The sequence below is a fragment of the Populus trichocarpa genome, chromosome 17, assembly GCF_000002775.5.
Source record: "Populus trichocarpa isolate Nisqually-1 chromosome 17, P.trichocarpa_v4.1, whole genome shotgun sequence".
Classification (NCBI taxonomy): Eukaryota; Viridiplantae; Streptophyta; class Magnoliopsida; order Malpighiales; family Salicaceae; genus Populus; species Populus trichocarpa.
Window position 1 is genome coordinate 12483891 of NC_037301.2, and position 20370 is coordinate 12504260.

The 20370-nt window shown below is 35.7% G+C and overlaps 2 protein-coding genes across 5 annotated transcripts in view; one reads left to right on the plus strand and one right to left on the minus strand.

Moving 5' to 3' along the window:
- LOC18099458 (LEAF RUST 10 DISEASE-RESISTANCE LOCUS RECEPTOR-LIKE PROTEIN KINASE-like 1.3) overlaps nt 1–7940 on the minus strand; it is a 45793-nt gene extending 37853 nt beyond the window's left edge. For 2 of the 4 annotated variants that reach the window (XM_052448295.1, XM_052448296.1), the window contains exon 1: nt 1328–2285. In XM_052448295.1, the coding sequence (XP_052304255.1) occupies nt 1328–2171 (844 nt within the window). In that variant the 5' untranslated portion in view covers nt 2172–2285. Of the gene's footprint in view, nt 1–1327; nt 2286–6991 lie in introns of those variants that run through there. The other 2 variants (XM_024588205.2, XM_052448293.1) reach the window with 2 other exon arrangements.
- Nucleotides 7941–13390: 5450 nt separating this feature from the next.
- On the plus strand, nt 13391–20216 carry LOC112325667 (uncharacterized). The gene is made up of 8 exons (XM_052448338.1): nt 13391–13624; nt 13815–14092; nt 15792–15967; nt 16052–18072; nt 18165–18998; nt 19071–19382; nt 19521–19706; nt 19779–20216. The coding sequence occupies exons 1-8, from the start codon at nt 13391–13393 to the stop codon at nt 20214–20216; spliced, it is 4479 nt and encodes a 1492-aa protein (XP_052304298.1).
- Nucleotides 20217–20370: the final 154 nt, after the last annotated feature.

Genomic DNA, 20370 nt, shown 5'->3' on the forward strand with positions numbered 1-20370 from the left:
ATTTCCTGTAGTATATATTAATATAAAAAGAAATGACAAAGTCAAGTTACGTATTAGAAAGACTCAACAATTAATTAATTATATCCCATGAGGAACATAACCATTACTTTTATAATCATATTTGACCAGAGAAACCATATTCACAAGAATTCCCTCTTAATTAAAAAAATAAATAAATTGAACAACAAATATAAAAAATAAAAATATCAAACACTTTAAATTGAGAAAACAATTACATGTTTGTTAATTAAAAAAAGTGAAAAAACAATTATGAAATTGAGTGAAGAAAAAGAAAAAAAACATAATTAAATTAAAAATCATTGTCACTACAATCTATGCATTATCACGACTATATCTCCATAAGAAAATAAAATAAAAAAAGATTGTTTTAAAAATTTGTTCGGAAAGAATATAAGAAATTCAATCAAATTGCAAATAAAATATCAGCCACTAACACAACCATCATAGTAGATTAATCCATCACCAAACCATTATCTCTCTAAGAACTCAAACAGTTAATAAAGCTGAAAACCATATAATAAAGTTGGGTTTTTTCTCTTAACCAATCACATAAGATTTTGTATTTGTGATTTGTTATAGTTTGGTTTTCATAAATAAAAAAAAATGGGAGAGAAAATATGGATAATTTTTGTTTTTTTAAAATTAAATCTGGAACTCAGAATTTGAAAGCAAAGCAAGATTTTGGTTAAAACTTGGAAGCTTTCTATGTTTTGGAGCAGTCAAGGTTGAAGAAGACTGAATTGGACAGAATAGGATAGAACGGAACAAAATTTTCCAATGAAGAGCATATGGAAAAGGACAGAAAAAGAAATCTGGACTAGTAGGAAGCTTAGGATGGATAGTTGTATTCACCAAACAAGAAACCTCGACTTTTCGCAGTTCACTAAAGAAGGAGCCTGGATTAGAGGGAATGAAGAGTATCTTGCGATTCTACATTAACAGAGAGAGTAATTTTATTAGAGTCTCTTGCATCTGCCACCACTAAAGACTGTTATAGTCCCTGAAGATTACTTATCAGCAGATGCAATGTTGGAAATATATCAACAAGCAACTTGAAACGTTAGGATTGCTCCTTGTCACTCGCATGGCCACCTAAATTTCCTTGTCACTCTTCATGGTTTCCTTGACTGATAACAGGTCAGTTTTCTATTAGCAAAGATCCTACTTCTACCATTACCTAATTTGGAGTAGGACATATCTTGGGTTCTGCAAAGGGCAGAATCCAAGTATAAGCTGTCTGTTTTCCTATTTACTCCTAGTGTGACATCAGCAGAAAAAAAACATAATAACAGGCAAGAGGACATACTTGAGGATTGATCATTAGTTGGGGATTGAGCTTCAGGTGGAGATTGTTGGCAAGAAAATTGTTGAGGTTGATCCTTGCAATAACAAGTAAATGCTGTAGTGGTCTGGTTGTACCCACACTTACCGCCAGAAGATTGGCATGTATCACAGAAGTTATTAGATGCATTCCACTCCAAACCAAAACCTTGATTTAGACTTCCCAGCAGCTGTGCTGCAGTTCGAGTACTTAAAATTTGCTGAAAAGCTGATTCACGTACTGGAACTTTAATGCTATCGTTGCACGTTGCCAGGTAACTGATCAAGCTAGAAGCAGAGCTTCCGAGAACCGACAAGTTGGCAAATGCTGTAAAGTAGCCCGTCATCCCAGTGGCGTTTATGTAGCAGGGAAACTGAGGTACAAAAAGTGAAGATGGTGCACCTTGAGTGGGGCAACCATAGTAGATTGTTATGTTCTGATCATCGGATGTGTAGTTCAATAGATTGGGTATCCAAGTGGTGTTGAGAATGAGTGTCGGACAGATGTTTTCTGCATAATCTTTTCGAGCAACACTGAGAGTCCGTGTCTGGTTATCGATGCCAAGAACTTTGTAAGTCAATTTCTCGATTGTGATCTCCGGATCTTGGTCACTGCAGTCGAGCTTCAACTCCGGATAGCCACAGTAATCAGGCCTATTGGATCCCCAGAAAGGATAACCAACACCCTTAACATCTCCACAATCAAACGAGTTGCTGCAGTTTACATATCGCTCATCGTCGTTGGCAAACACAAGTGCCGAACCACAAATAAAGATCATGGTTATGAACGTGATAAACCAAGACATGGCTGGGAAGACATGGGGTTGCATTTTCTCTTAGAGAGGGATTCAGAGGAGAAATTGCTCTAGCATTGAGATAAAAGGAAAAACAAAATACATGGAAGCTATTTCAATCAACCGTTATAATGGAATAGGTATTATTTGACCAAGTGGGGGTTTGAAATTTGTCAAAGTGAAGCTTCTATTTGAATGGCAAGTGTGTCACCAACGCAAAATTTAGGCGGCTAGGGGAATCAGCAGGTCATTTTCTTATCAAGATAAAATAATTTTTAGTGTGTATTTGCAATTTTGATAGTCAGATTCCGTGACCTTGTTATTGTTTCAAGTATGTGGTTTATTTGACTTCCAAGTTTCAGGCCTCGCACCTTCTTAATTACTGTTTTACAGCCTTACGGCAATCTTGGTGTACTGTACCAAGAAGATAGCCAATTCTGAGGATAACAATACGATGCCGATTTTTTGGACGAAGAAGCAACTTGTTTTCGATTTTGTAAGAATATACCAAAACCCCATTTCCTGTCTGAACTTCTATAATAAATGGAATTATTATATGTCCTACTCTGAACAAGGAAAACATCATCCAAGAAGCTCCAATGAGCAAATTAACAAGTGACTCAGTAAACACCGTTAAAAAATCATCAATAGAACGGACAAAATATTGAAAACATGTATAGTTAACAAGTTTTCGAGCTAACAAGCAGGATAGTAAGACAAATCAACGAATATAGTATAATATGCAGATAAAAATAAAGGTCATCTGACGTTATGACGTTCTAGGTTCGTGTTCTTAGAGTAAATATTGTCAATGGTTCAGAATGACCGTCATATGTGCCACCTAAGGCCTGATCTGACGAAAATATGAGGTGAGAAACTTGGATTAAATTTTAATTTAAGTTTTTAGACTATATTGTATAAGGGAAAAAGACAATAAAATATTTAACAACCAGAAATGACATTGTCAGAAAGACCAGATCAGCTTGTAAATTTCCTTGGGCCACCATTCCATTTTTTCCCTATAATTCTTAATTTGATTGGATTTACTAATCCCAACTGAAAATTCTTAAGATTGCTGTCTTTGGGTGCAAGTAGTTTGTCGGATTCTTTCCTGAAGGCTGAATCCTCATTTCATCTCTCCTCTTATTTATGGAAGCAGCAGTAAAGATTATTCCGCACGGCGACTCTCTGACAAATCACTAAACACTCCTAACCGTGGTGTAAGAACTGACAGATCCGTCGAGATTGTATATTTTGACTGGTACTTTGTCGGTCCAGCCGTCTAGGAATTTGCAGAGGTCCGTAAGGTAACAATCACATACAAGTTAAAAATTGTGAAAGCAGCGAAATCACTGATAATTTTGTATGTCTTTGATTGATTAGGATTAAGAATAAGATGTTATCTGATTAAAGAAAAGCTTTCGGGTTAACTTCAAGTTTCAACTACTGTCATGGACTGAATTGCTCACTAATCTTTAAGGTATCTACATAATTTACTACAGCAAGTAATAGATCTAAAGGGAGTAGTAAATTTTGCAGCACTAGCCAGGGCATCTGAGGAAAATGTTATTATAAGAAAGTCACATTGGTTCTGCTGCAAGTAAACAGCTCAGCTACTACGGAAATGGAATCTGATGAACATAATTTATGCTGTAGCAAACAGAGGAAGGTTGCAGCTGCCCTTAATTTGTTTCAATATTTCATGTGTAATCCCATGAACAAGTACGCAAGAGCAATTCTGACTGCAAAACAAGTTCAATCATGTTATATGAACATGTGGTGAGGGTTCACTGATACGATGAGTTTATCTTGGATTTTCTTGCCTCGGAAGAAGTTTTCCTTGTCAAGAATTAGTAAAAGGAAACCACCGTAGACCTCTATGTAACATGCTATGAAAATTAATGACAACATTGACGTTAATTTAATTAAGATTTGAAGGTTCTGACGTGACGTAGGGCATGTGGTTGAAGAATTCATGGACAGAAGCCCATGGAGATAGCCCGGAAGGAAGGGCGAACACGCACTGTTGCTTTAAAATTCTTTAACTTTTGACCCGCGAATTCAATTGATGCAATCATACAAATCCATGAAAGATTATTTAGAGATCTATATCGTTGGGAGGCACCAAAGGCCATTCGCGGCCTTTCTAAAGTCAATTAAAAAAAATACATAAAAAACCATTCTTATCAACCTATAAATTTTATAATTCAGATCATGAAATCAAAATAACCTCATAGAAAATAAATTAAAATAAATTATAAAGTTTAATTCTCATTCAATCCAATATTAAAGAATGAAATTAAAAAAAAATCAATTAAAAAAATAACAAAAAAAAAAACTTGAATAAACTGACCTAACCCGCAACCTGGGTCGTTAGACCGGGATAACCATATATATATATAAAAAATATAAACCCTGATTCCCAATCAACTTAATTTTAAAGGATTAAATTGAAAAAAATATATTAAAAAATAAAAAAAAATAACCCAAGTTAACTAGGGTTGATTTGTTAAACCCGGGTCAGAAGATTGGGATAAATCCATAGAAAGTGACTAAAAAATAATTATAAAGTCTCATCCCTAATCAACCAATGTTGAAGGATGAAATCGAAAAATAATATTAAAAAAGGACCAAAACAATGTCCCGAGTCAACACGATTAACTCATAAAATTCATGACCCGGGTTATGAGACCGGAATAACTCCATATAAATCAAATCAAAACAAATTATGAAGCTCTATACCTAGTAAATCTAATATTGAAGGATGAAGTTGAAATAAATTTAAAAAAAAAGACCTCAAATATTTTTAGACCAAAATGAAAAAGAGCTTGGCTTTTTGTTGTTTATTGCTACAGCAAAAGGTCAAGCCCTTTTAGTAAATGCTAACTAGATTATTGACCCGCACTAAGCTGGGGTCAAGTTAAATTTTTCTTGAACGTGAAAAAGTATTTAGATGTTTCATTTTCTAGCTAGAAAAAACTTTAAATCGTGTGAGAGTTTATTTGATGTAACCCGATTGAGTTTGTGGGTCTTAAAATAACCCAAACAACCTGTAAAAACATAATTTGACTAAAATAATTTTAAGATGACATCTTTTTTTAATATTAAGATAACAATATATTGAATTAACTCAGGTCAATCGGGGTTAACATGTCAAATCTGCTACTTGATTTTTAAAACTATGATAACCCTTTACAAAAAATAAATCAAAATAATTATGAAGCCTAATTCACAATCAACTCAATGTTAAAAGATGAAATTAAAAAAAATCAATTAAAAAAAGACAAAAAAAAGTAACTTAAGTTAACCTGTGAAACACGTAACCTGAGTTATAAGACCGAGATAACCCTATGGAAAGAAAATTAAAGCAAATTATAAATTTCAATCTCCAATCAATCTAATGTTGAAGTTAAAGATTAAAAAAAATCAATTTAAAAAAGAACATAAAAAATGACCCGAGTTAATCTGTCAAACCCATGACCCGGATCATCAAACCGAGATAACCTCATTGAAAGAAAATAAAAAATGACTTGATTTAATCAGAGTTAACCTGCTAAATCCGCTACTTTGGTCATGAGATTGAGATAACCTCATAGATAGCAAATCAAAACAAATTATGAATCTCAATTTTCAATAGTCCTTGTCGAACCCAATGTTGAATGATAAACATTATAAAAATTTCAATTAAAAAAATTACACAAAAAATGAGCAAAGTCAACTCGGTTTAACTCGTTAAGCACTATTACCGGGTCATAAGATCAAGATAACCTAATAAAAAGCAGGTCAAAACAAATCATGAAACCTAATTTCTCAATCAAACACAATATTAAATGATAAAATTATATAAAAAGTAAATTAAAAAAAGAAGAAAAATAATTGAGTCAATTGAATTAACCTGTTAAACCCACGACCTAAGTAATGAGACGGGGACAACCTAATAAAAAGAAAATCCAATGTTGAAGGACTTGTGATCTGGGTCATCAAACTGAGATAACCTCTTAGAAAAAAAACAGAAAAATGACTTGTTTTAATCAGTGTTAAAATGTCAAAACCTGCGACTTTAATCGTGAGACCAAGATATTCCTATAGAAAGCAAATAAAAAAAGACTACGAAGCTCAATTCCTAACCGACCTAATGTTGAATGATAAAATTGAAAAACAAATTCAATTAAAAAAATAACATAAAAACAACTCGAGTCAACTCATTTCCGGTCATGAGGCTAAAATAATATAACATAAAATAAAAAAAATAAATCATGAAGTCTTATTCCAAATTAATTGAATATTAAATGATGAAATTGAAAAAAAATTAATTAAAAAAAAAACAAGAAAACTTGAGTCAACTGGGTTAACGCACTAAATTGAATTAACCCGCCAAACTTGTAATCTGTATTATAAGAATATAATAACTCAATAAAAAAATAAATATAATATTAAATAATAAAATTAAAAAAATATTAAATAAAAAAAGAGAAAAAAAAGGAATCAAATCACTATTCAAATGGTTTTTTGTGAGGAGGTGTTCCTCTTTTCGTTTATAGTTAATTAACAGTTGTGTTTTTTTTTTTTAATGTAAATAGACCCCATTCCTTCAATATTGACTGCGTCAAGTGACCATTACGTAACAGGAAAGGTATCCCTTCCTACCATCCTCTAGTTCTGCAGTTTGAGCCTCTCTAGTAAAGTAAAAGTGGTTCTAAAACATGATAAAGATTTCTTTATTCTGTCCAAGACTCCAAGTATACTTGAAATAAAATTAAAGGAATGAAACAGGGAATTAAGGAACCATGGTGTGTGAAGCATCAAGCCGTGACTGGAGTTCATGAACTGATTCGAGGAGAAGATGAGGAACATACCTGGAGCTGGAAGAATAGCACATGTTCTTGATCCACTTGATTGATTCGGACAGTAACAAGTTGTTTGATTAGTGACAGAGTCAATACCACAAACTCCTGAAGAGCTGTTGCATTCCCTGCACGCCTCACCATCGACCTTCCATCTTACCTCAAATCCTTCTTTCAAGCTTTGTTCCAAATCTGGCATAATAACGACTGGTGACAAATCTGTAATAGAAATTGGCACAAAGACACTACCATAACAGTCGCCAGGACCGGTATCTCCTGCTTGGATATAACCACTTTGATAATTTACCGCGTTTATTTTGCAAGTGAATAGTCCAGGAACAGGCATGGCTATAGGAGCAGCCATGCAACCATAAATAAATGTAAGATTTGTGTAACCCTCAACAGACTCGAAAACCTTCGGATTGAAGGTGCTGTTCACGAATTGAGGCGGACACAATCCAACCAAGTAGTCCTCTCTTGCAATCCTGAGAATTCCATCATCCTGATTGATGTCCAGAACACGATATGCAACCTGACTAATATTCATCTTGGCGATATTATCCTCACACTTGAGCTCCAATTCAGGAATGCCACAGGCAGGCGGTCTGCCAGTTCCCCAGAAAGGAAAATCCGCGGAAATATTCCCACACACAAACTTATTACTACAGTCAGCGAACAGGGCACTGTTGCTGACAGATGAAGGAACCTGAACGAAGAGCAACAATACAATAACAAAAACCGAAGGGGAAGGAGATAGCGAAAAAACTGGGTAGTTCATTTTGGCAAAGAGGAAGCAGTATAGGAGAAATTGAGTTGTGTAATTAGTAAAGTGAGCTTGGTTGTTTCCGGGAAAGTTTAGAGGATAAAGAAATGAGTAGCGACATGATAGCCATCAAAATTAGGAAAATAAATACATCAGGAGGCGATCGATATAGCTAGATGCACTACTTACAATAATGAATGCTTAGTTGACTTGAAAAGTCTTCTATATATATATATATTTCAAAGGTCATGCACATTAATCTCCACTACGCTTTTATCTGCAAAACGAAGTCTATGTACTGTACATCACTCATGAAACATACAGAACAGAGTTGGTCTAGGAGACTTGTATATCTGCTTATATTCTAGCATGGTTGAGCAAGTCATATGGCATGACGGTAATAACATGAAATTGAAAGTTGCTGAAATCTCTGACATAAGAGAGATTGAGCACGAGAGACGGCTGCTCAATTGTCAAGAACAAGGCCCATTGAACTTTCCAATAAAAAGAAAATAAAGAACTCAACTGTGGCCAGCAGCTACTGCTTGTCTTCTATACAACCTGCACCTTACTATATATATATGCAGGTTGTATAGAAGACAAGTAGTAGCTGCTGGCCACAGTTGAATTCATTGTTGCTCTAACCAATAATGAACTGAGAGAAAGAAAGATTGTATTTTTAAATACTTGTGTGGCCACAGTTGAATTCATAGTTGCTCTAACCACAATTATAAGTATATTATAAATTATAATTATAAAACAAACTCTAGAGGATGGCGAATGAATAGTGTAATCTATTGTTTATCAAAACTTATTTCTTTCCTCTTCTCAATTAAAAAATACATAATACTTGAATATATATACATCCATATCTACCAGTCAGGTTAAAATAGTAGTCACTACAACTTTCAACTTTCAAGGGTAAGGAACATCAAAGTGGACCAAAATGTGGACAGGGATAGTGTAGCAGGAAAAAAAAAAAAAGAAGAAGTGGAGAAAGTTGTTCTTGTAATTGACTTGAATTTTGCAAAGATGATTTAAGTTGTTCTAGACTCTATATGTAGCAGTTCGTCAGGGGCGGAATTAGAAAGTAAATTTTTTTTTTTTGAGGTGAAACATGTAAAATTGGAAGTATAATTAAGAATTTTCAAAATCATAGTGGTAAAATTTATGATTTTCCAAAGTTTGGGGGGCTCCATGACCCTCCACTATTCAATTTAGTCCCGTCTCTGCCGTCTGTAGTGTAAATAGGAGAATGGTCTAAGAGCTTTGCTAGTGGGAAATGGCATAATATTTTCCGTTTGGATTCATGGGACACGTACCATCGTGTTCCATGCATGGTTTACTAGTATTTGGTTGAGAAGGGTTCATGGCAAAATTCAAGTCTTAGATTGTGAATTGCAAGATCTTCCTTGCCCCCAGCTGGAAACTTCTCAATAAATCAATTGTTATATTTCTCAATTCCAAGCTTTTATGGATTGATTCAACTCTCTTTTGAAGTTATGAATACATTCAATCTCGTATTTATAGAGAGATTAAAAACTCTTATAAACTATATAATCGTAACATGGTGCGATCTTTAACTATTTGATGTGTTTTGATCATCCACTAATTGTGGTGTTTCTTTCGTAAGGCTTTTTTTCCCCACTATTTTCACCATTTAAATTCACTGGAATATTTTGTTTGGTATCATCATTGCTCCATGTTCAAAATGTAGCTTCATAAAAAAATAACATCTCGGGTAATAACAAATTTCTTAATGTTACGATTATATAATTTATAAGATCTTAAACAATCATTAATAACAAGAAAAATGTATTTTTCTCCTTTATCATTTAGTTTTTTTTTTCTTTTTTGGTTTGGAATATAGGCATAGATAATGCACCTAAAAACTCTGAGATGATCGACTGTCAATTTTCATCCAATCCAAGCTTCCTCTGATGTTTTATCTTTAATAGTGAGTGTGAGACTTCTATTCAAAATATAAATGCTTGAATTTACTGCTTCAGGCCAATAAAATTTTGGCAGGCCACTTCTTATCAAAAGACTTTATACCATATTAATAATAGTGTGAATCTTCCTTTTACAAACATAGTTTGTTTAGGTGTATAAACTGCAATAAATTGCCTCTTAATTTCACGAGTCTCACTAAAAATTACAAATTCATATGAGTTATACTCTCCACAATGATTTGTTAGAAGAACTTTTATTGGCTTGTCATCTTCATTTTCTATAACTGCTTTATATCTTTTAAAGCTTTAAATTTTTCTTGCAAAAAATAAACCCAAGTTTCCCGATTATAATCATCAATAAAGGTGATTATATATCTTTTACCTTCATTAGAAAGTAGAGTTATTGGCCCACAAATATCTGAATGAACAAGTTCCAATGGCTTTCTTGCTCTCCATGATTTTTCTCGTGGAAACTAATTTTGATGTTGTTTGCTAACAACATATTCTTCACAAACATAAGGAGTTGTAATTTGAGGAAGACCCGCGTCACTATATGCTTTTGACATAGAATTTTTAATCCACCAAAATTAAGATGTCCATAGAAAAAAATGCCATAGCCATGCTTCCTAATTTAATCTTGTAAAAAAAAAGAAAGTAATATCATGAAGATATTAAGCCCAATTTGTTATCTCCAATTCTATATGCTTCGATTTTGATATAAACTTTGTAACTCTTTTCTTGAAGTTGATCAATGCTAAGTAAATTTGTTTTTAATTCTGGAACAAAGAACATCAAAGATGGTATGGATAATATTCTTTTTGGTTTGAATTGCTGCCTTTTTTTTTCATAACGAAAACTTTAGACTCATCGCCAAGATTCACAAAATCTTGATAAGATTCATCTAAATCAAAGAAGATTGACTTATCTCCACTCATATGATTGTTAAAACCAATGTCTAAGTACTATAAACTTAGGTGATTTTTCTCATTCATATGGCAATTTATCAATAAAGACGTTTCATCTTTTTTCTGCAAAATTAAGTTTCTACCACCATTACTATTTAAATTAGTTTGACATTTTGATTTGAAATGTTCATACCTATACCATCAACTTTTGATTTGGCCACTGATTTTGGCTTGTAAAAAGTTGAATGATTGTTGTTATAATTTTTTTTTTAAGAATTAGAAGACTAATTATCTTCAAATTACTGATGTGAAAATCTAACATTATTATTGCTTATGCTCCATCCTTTTCCTCAACCACCTCTTCGTAAGGTAAAAGACATTGATTATTAGATGAAACTCATAAAACTTGCTTCTTTTTATCTTGTTGATTCAACTTTTACTCATGAATTAGTAAGGAACTTTGCAATTCATCAATAACCTTAGATTCCTCTATTGAACACACAACAAAATTAAATTTCGGCATCAATGATTGAAGAGTTTTCTCAATGATGATGATATCCTCAATTTTATCGTTAAGGATCCACATATTATTAATGATTGTCATCATTTGTGAAAAATAATAGGTGACCGATTCTCTCATATTCATCTTAAGCAATTTAGATTTCGTTCAAAGTCCTTAAAGTTACTGTCTCTTTGCTCTAGTTGTTTCTTAGTACTTTTCAGGATTGATTAGTTAATCGATTGGAAAAGATAATTCTTTATTTTGAAGCTTTCAATTGTTGCATTTCTATCTTATTATTATTGATCTGGTTGATGGTTCAATTATTGTTTTGAAGCTTTCAATTGTTGCATTTCTATCTCATATTCATCTTAAACAATTTAGATTTCGTTCAAAGTCCTTGAAGTAACTGTCTTTTTGCTCTAGTTGTTTCTTAGTACTTTTCAAGATTAATTAGTCAATCCATTGGAAAAGATAATTCTTTGTTTTGAAGCTTTCAATTGTTGCATTTCTATCTTGTTATTATTATTGATCTGGTTGATGATTCAATTATTGTTTTGAAGCTTTCAATTGTTGCATTTCTATCTCATATTCATCTTAAGCAATTTAGATTTCGTTCAAAGTCCTTGAAGTAACTGTTCCGTTGCTCTAGTTGTTTCTTAGTACTTTTCAAGACTGATTAGTCAATCCATTGGAAAAGATAATTCTTTGTTTTGAAGCTTTCAATTGTTGCATTTCTATCTCATATTCATCTTAAGCAATTTAGATTTCATTCAAAGTCCTTGAAGGCCCCGTTTGTTTGCTGGAAAGTAGTTTCCTTTTGGAAAGTGAATTCCGAGAAAGTGAATTCCGGGAAAGTATTTTCCGATGTTTGGTAGTGTAATGGAAAATAAGTTGGAAAACACTTTCCAGTGTTTGGTTATGTCATGGAAAATGAGCTGGAAAATAACTTATTAATGTTTTATTTTTCTCAAGTTTATTAAAATAATGAGGAACAAATCTTACAAATTAAAAAGTTGAATGAGAATGAAATTGAAAAAAAATATAATTTCATAAATTATCTCAAATAAAATAAATAATAATCAAAATAATAGAGATCAAATCTAAAAAATTAAAAAAAATAAAAGGTGAATAAATTAAAATAATAATAATTAACATTTCATAAATTATTTCAAATAAAATAAGTAACAATCAAAAGAATAAGGACCAAATTTAATAGATAAAAAATTTCAATAAAAAAATGATAAGGAAAAAGCAAATAGCAATTATAAAAATAAGGACCAAAATTAATATAAAAATTAAATTTTAAGAGATGAAATTGAAAAATAAATATACAAAACAAATTATATATAGCAATCAAAAGTTTGAGGATCAAATTTGAAATAATCAGCAAATAATGACATTTCTAAATTTTTCACAACTTTCGGAAAGTGTTTTCCGCCCAAATTTTCCAGGAAAACACTTTCCTGAAAACCAAGCCAAATTTTCCTTTGACTGGAAAGTGTTTTCCGTTGACCAACTTTTCTAATGACAAACAAACATATGAAAGTTTGGAAAGTGGTTTCCCAGAAACCACTTTCCGGAAAACAAACACAGTCAAAAGGGAAAACACTTTCCTGGAAACTAAACCAATTTTTTCTTTGACTGTAAAGTGTTTTCCGTTGACCGAAAAGTGTTTCCGTTGACCGGAAAGTGTTTTCCGTTGACCAACTTTCCTAATGACAAACAAACACAGGAAAGTTTGGAAAGTGGTTTCCCGGAAAGTGAATTCCGGGAAACAAACATGGTTACTGTCTCTTTGCTATATTTGTGTCTCTTTGCTCTAGTTGTTTCTTAGTACTTTTCAAGGTTGATTAGTCAATCGATTGGAAAAGATAATTTTTTGTTTTGAGGCTTTCAATTGTTGCATTTTTATCTTGTTATTATTGTCATAACCTAATTTTTGAATAAACAATAAAAAAATAAATAGATAAAAATATATTTGAGAATGAGTTTAAAATAACAAAAATTCGAAGTTCAGGGATGAAATTATCAAATTTGAAAGTAAATTGATCAGAAATTGAAGAATTAATAAGTTTTGAAATTTAATTAAAATTTGAATTAGTTTAATTAATAAAATCAGAAGAATTAATAAGTTTGCGGACTTAATTAAAATTTTAATTTAATTTATTAAATAAATTCAGGGATTTAATTGAAATTAATCCAAGGGGCAAAATTAAAAATTTATTGAATAAGGGACCCAATTGATACATTTCAAAACATCAGGGACCAATCTACAATTTGTCAAATTTCATGCCAAATGACGCCGTTTTGGATCCTATTGTTCATCATCTGTTGGCTGAAGACCGGTTCAACAGGGGAAAAATCCGGCAGATCATGAACAGGGGAAATTCCAGCAAACCACGGCCACTACACCACGATGCCGTTTCTGAAGCCCACGATCTCTCGCCTCCACGATGCTCGCCATTTCTGGAGGCAGGGACACAAGACTTTCTCTGGCTTTATAAAAGCCGGAGAAAAGCCTCAGTAAGGATGGGGGGGGGGGGGGGGGAGCAAGAGGAGGAACGAGCAAGGGAACGACGAGTGGAAGACGAATAACACAGAAGAAAAAATAAAGAAACAGAGGGCAGGGGAGAAAAACAGGGATTACACAGAGAAGGAGAGAAAGGCAGAGGAGAGTCACAGATCAGCCCTGCTATTGTCTTCGTCCCTGCAGAAAAAGAACAACAAAGAACCAAAGACTATTGACAACCGGCATCACCATTGTCTACTTTCCTTCATCTCAAAACCAGAGGAGACGGAACGCAATCAAAGAAAGAAGCAGAAGGAAAGAACACAAGCAGAGGAAAGTCACCGAGACCGTTGCTACTGCCTTCGGCGTTTCCAGAACCAAGAGAGAAAGCAAAGGAAGACAGAAAGAAGGAACGAGGCGTTGCCTAACCAGTGCACTAATCACCCGCAGCTTCGTCTTCGTTGTCAAACACACCAGACCAGGTAAGTTCATCCTTTCCCATTCTGCAATTTAATTCATTGGACACTGTTGCCGTGAATTTTAATTAGCCCTTCACTGTGCACGCACGCGTTGTGCGTGCCTTTGCCCAGCCGGGTCACTAGCTTGGGCCAGTGACCGGGCCGGGCTGGCTGGGTCTAGCCCAGCCCGTACGGGCTGAGCTGGGCCCAGCCCAAAAAATTAAAAATATGAGCATGCATAAATAAAATAATATAAATTTATTTTTTGGTTTATTCACTGACGCCAGAGTCAGAAATAAAAATACCGATTTAAATTTATTTTTATTTTATTGTATTTTATGCATAAAAATATTTTTTTTTATTCACTGACGTCAGAGTCAGTAATAAAAATACTGATTTAAATTGATTTTATTTTATAGCTACATAATATTTACCAACGCCAGAGTCAGTAATAAAAATACTGATTTAAATTTATTTTATTTTATAGCTACATAATATTTACCAACGCCAGAGTCGAAAGTATCCGTAGTTGAATATTCACCGACGCCAGAGTCAGGAATATTACATGCAAACCATCATAGCATAAACAAAAAATGTTAGCAATTTATGACAAAACCAACAATGCAACCTGCCTCAGGCAGGTCGTTTAAGGGGTGATAATATCTTCCCTTTTGCGTAACCAGTCCCGTACCATAGAATCCCTGCTTACCAGTCAGGGTTCCTAGTGACCATAATACTAGGTGACAACTTCTTAAACAAGACTATTCCCCATTAAAGAATAGGATGCCAGAAATCCACTCTTTCCAAAGATTTATTTTTAAGGCCACCGCGATGTCGGGTGTGACAATTATTATTGATCTGGTTGATGGTTCAATTATTGTTTTGAAGCTTTCAATTGTTGCATTTCCATCTCATATTCATCTTAAGCAATTTAGATTTTGTTCAAAGTTCTTGAAGTTACTATCTCTTTGTTCTAGTTGTTTTTTTGTACTTTTCAAGATTAATTAGTCAATTAATTGAAAAAGATAATTCTTTGTTTTGAAGCTTTTAATTATTGTATTTCTATCTTGTTATTATTAATTTGGTTAATGGTTCAATTATTCATTGAGAAAAAAATTCTCCATAACTTCTTAGAACTTAGAAAATTATCCATTAACATGCTCCTAAATCATAATGAAAATTATTCATCGGACTCTTTTCTATTGCTATTAGTGGATGATTTCTAGTTTGTTTTGGAGGTTATTTATGCCTTGGAAGGTCCCTATTGCTGCTGTAAATTGATAGGCCACGACGTTCAACTCGTGGCCTCAAACCAAATCTCAAATATCTGTAAGTGTGTATGTCCGATGCACTGCAAACGTGCAATCGTGCGGGCAGGTGGTTGCATGCAATCATGCGGGCAGGCGGTTGCATTGCATGTCCCATGCACTCAAACGTGCATTCATGCTAACAGGGAGAAAGTGCATGCGGGCGGGCAATTAGAAGACGTGCATTGGGCAGTATGGGAGGGTCTCTTTCCATTATTATTTATTTGTATTTCTGTTAGTCGTGTGTGCTTTTATTCGGTCGACTTGTAAATACGTGTTGTTAATTGACTTTGCTATTTAAGCAGCCAAGTTTTATTAATGAAGTAACAAATATTTTATGCAAATTGTGGTTTATTCTCACCCTAAGAGAAAACACCACTCACAGTAATTATTGGGGCCTAACATTGGTATCAGAGCCTGGTTATGGGAACCAATAAAGAACGTATTGAGCAACTAGAAATTGCACTCGGTGAAGTCCAAGATGGACTACACAGAATGGAGATCCATATGGCTGATAGACATCGCCAACTGGAGGAAACCCTCAATCATCTCTCTGATGTATTGCTTGCTAACCAGGAACCTACAACTCATGGTAATCAATATCGTGAGGGCCATAATGGAGGGCGATAAATTGTATCTTCCAAAACAGCAAAGCTTGAGTTTCCTAGATTTTCAGGAGATGATCCAACCGAATGGTTCAATAGAGTAAACCAATTTTTTGAGTTTCAGAATACTGCTGAAACACAAAAGGTATCTTTGGCATCCTACCATTTGGAAGGGGAAGCAAATCAATGGTGGCAGTGGATTCGCAGAAATTTCCAAGATGAGGGACGTGCTATTGCTTGGGTGAATTTTGAAGATGAACTTTGGGCTCGCTTTGGACCATCAGAGTGTGAAAATTTTGATGAAGCTCTTTCAAGAATCAGACAAACTGGATCCTTGCGTGAATACCAGCGAGAATTTGAACGGCTAGACAATCGGGTCAGAGGTTGGACACAAAAGGCTTTAGTGGGAACTTTTATGGGTGGTTTGAGGTCGGATATATTAGATGGCATTCGTATGTTTAAGCCACAAACATTAAAGGATGCTATCAGCTTTGCACGAATGAAGGATGATCAGCTCCTGAGACAGAGGAAGTTCATACGTCCCGCACCACCGGTACGAGCTTCTCTAGCCCTTTCACCATCAACAACACATGTGGCACCGATAAGACGTTTGAGCTGGGATGAAATGCAACGGAGACGACTTCAAGGATTATGTTTTAATTGTAATGAATGTTTCACAGCAGAGCATAGATGTCAGGGAGCAAAATTGCTAATGCTAGAAGGCCATGATGAAGATGATGAAGCTGTCCGTGACAACATCCACGACAAACATCATGCTGCAGAGCACCTTGAGGAATTTATGGAACCTGAGATTACGTTACATGCATTAACAGGATGGACTGCACCCAAAACCATGCGAGTAACAACCAAAATTGGTTCTCATGCCATCTTCACACTAATTGATAGTGGGTCCACACATAACTTCATCAGTGAGCAAATGGCAAACTTACTGCGTCTACCAGTGGTATCTACTAAGGCGTTCACAGTACGGGTAGCAAATGGAAAGAATCTCAAGTGTCAAGAAAAGTTCAACGAGGTTCAGGTAGACCTACAAGACTCTATTTTTTCCTTAACACTATATTCTCTACCAATCACAGGGCTGGATTTAGTGCTGGGAATTCAATGGCTGGAGTTACTCGGGTCTGTGGTTTGCAACTGGAAACAGTTAACCATGAAATTCTTTTGGGAAAATAAAGCCGGACGGTTGGAAAGGATAGACGACCATGAGATTCAAGTAGCTACATTTAAAGAAATCTCAAAAGATGTTTGTTCTAGTGGTGCCATATATGCCTTTTGTTTACAGATCACTATGCAGGATACACAGGGTGGCATTCAACCTAGCATGCAAGGAGTGTTACACGAATTTTCTGATGTCTTTATGGAGCCTTCCAGTTTACCACCTTCCAGACAGATTGACCAGAGTATTCCTTTGAAGGAAGGCACTGCACCGGTGAATGTACGTCCATATCGCTATGCTCATTATCAGAAGGAGGAGATTGAGAAACAAGTCCAAGAAATGCTAAACTCCGGACTTGTTCAACCTAGCACTAGTCCTTTCTCATCACCGGTCATCTCGGTTAAGAAGAAGGATGGTAACTGGCGCTTTTGCACAGACTATCGTGCACTCAACGCTGCCACAATTAAAGATAGGTTTCCAATTCCCACTGTTGAAGACATGTTGGATGAACTCTATGGTGCATCCTACTTTACCAAGCTTGATTTACGGGCTGGTTACCATCAAGTCAGAGTAAGTCCTCCTGATATACCAAAAACTGCATTCAGAACACATAATGGACATTATGAGTACTTGGTTATGCCTTTTGGCTTATGCAATGCGCCATCTACATTCCAAGCTATTATGAATTCAATCTTTCGTCCACATCTTAGAAAATTCATCTTGGTTTTCTTTGATGATATCTTGGTTTATAGTAATACATGGGAACATCATTTAGAACATGTCCAGCAAACCTTGTCCATACTACGACAACACCAATTCTTTGTCAAGCGGAGTAAATGTGCTTTTGGGCAACAGGAGCTGGAATATTTGGGACACATAGTCACAAATCATGGAGTGAAAGTAGATGTCAGAAAGGTAGAAGCAATGGTGGCATGGCCACGCCCTACTAATATTTATGCTTTACGTGGATTTTTGGGTTTAACAGGTTATTATCGCAAGTTTGTCAGCCAATATGGTGTTCTTGCTCGGCCTCTCACCAACCTCCTCAAAAAAGGCCAGTATGTTTGGGTGATAAGGCGGAGTCTGCGTTCATTGCACTCAAGCATGCCATGACCACTACTCCTACACTCGCCATGCCCAATTTCAACGACTCATTTACTATTGAGAATGATGCTTCTGGTGAAGGCATTGGTGCTGTGTTGTCGCAACAAGGTAAACCAGTGGCATTCATGAGCAGGGCACTTGGTGTCACTAAACTATCTTGGTCTACATACGCCAAAGAAATGTTGGCTATCATTGAGGCTATCCGTTTATGGCGTCCTTACCTTCTGGGTAAGAAATTTTTTATTCAAACTGATCACCGCAGCCTTGAGTATCTCTTGGAGCAGCGAATCGTCACACCAGAACAACAAAAGTGGGTCGCCAAACTTCTAGGCTACGACTACGAAATATTATACCGCCTAGGGCGTGAAAATTTTGCAGCAGATGCACTGTCCAGGAAACCCGGCAGTCCCGTTCTTAACCATCTATTTATTCCACAGGTTAGTCTATGGGAAGATATCAAACACGCCGCAACAACTGATCACTATATCCAGACGAAAGGTCGTTTGGCCAATGAACAACCTGAAGGACAGTATAAGTGGCGTCATAGGCTGCTCTTCTATAAAGGGAAAGTTGTTGTTCCTGCTGATAACTCCTTACGCGCTCGTTTACTCCACGAAATGCATGACACCAAAACAGGTGGGCATTCTGGCATCTTACGCACATTCAAGAAATTGAGCCAACAGTTCTACTGGCCTTGGATGCATCGATCAGTGGACGAGTATATTAAAGGATGTGAAGTTTGCTAGAAGATCAAGACTGAAACAATGGCTCCTGCCAGCCTTCTACAGCCTTTACCTGTTCCTTGCCAGGTGTGGGATGATATTTCATTGGACTTTATTGAGGGACTACCCACGTCTCAAGGCAAAGATGCAATTATGGTGGTTGTTGACAGGTTCAGCAAATCAACTCATTTTCTTCCATTAACTCATCCCTTTACTGCTAAAACGGTGGCTGACAAGTTTGTAGAGGGAATTATCAAGCTTCACGGCATGCCCATTTCTATTATCAGTGTCCGCGATCCCATTTTTGTTAGTAAATTCTGGCAAGAATTCTTCAAGTTGTCGGGCACCAAATTGAAGCTTAGTTCTGCGTACCATCCACAAACTGACGGACAGACGGAGGTAGTTAACCGTTGTGTGGAGCAGTATCTACGTTGTTTTGTTCATTAATGGCCCCGCAAGTGGACCAGTTATCTTCCATGGGCCAAATATTGGTATAATACCACGTACCATATTTCTGCTGGCATGACCCCATTCCAGGCGTTGTATGGTTGTCTACCCCCATCCATTCCATTGTACACTGAAGGCCTCTCGGCTATACATGAAGTTGATCAACATTTGTTACATCGCGATGCCTTGCTTAAACAACTCAAGACCAACTTAGAAGTTTCAGTTAATCGTATGAAGCAAATGGCAGATCGCAAATGTAGGGATGTTTCGTTTGAGGTTGGCAGTTTGGTTTTACTCAAGTTACATCCTTATCGCTAGCAAACGGCTTTCAAACGTGTCCATCAAAAGCTAGCCAGTCGTTATTATGGTCCTTACTTGGTTCTGGAAAAATGTGGGCCTGTCGCTTACAAGTTACAACTACCTGCTCACTCGCGGATCCATCCCGTTTTTCATGTGTCTTTGTTGAAACCTTTCCATACCACTGCAGGGCAAACTGCTCCCCATCAGACCGAGTTACCACCAGTCGCTGATGACGGAGTGGTAATTTTAGAGCCTCAGACGATTTTGGATACTCGTTGGATCAAACATGGGGGCCACCTTGTTGAGGAGAGCTTGGTTCACTGGAAAAATCTTTCCACTGATGATGCCACTTGGGAGCCGACTGACCAGTTGCTCGCTAAATTCTCGCCTACCATCCTTGAGGACAAAGATATTCTTCCTGGGGGAAGTAATGATAGGCCACGACGTTCAACTCGTGGCCTCAAACCAAATCTCAAATATCTGTAAGTGTGTATGTCCCATGCATGCACTCATGCTAACAGGGAGATAGTGCATGCGGGCGGGCAGTTAGAAGACGTGCATCGGGCAGTATGGGAGGGTCTCTTTCCATTATGATTTATTTGTATTTCTGTTAGTCGTGTGTGCTTTTATTCGGTCGACT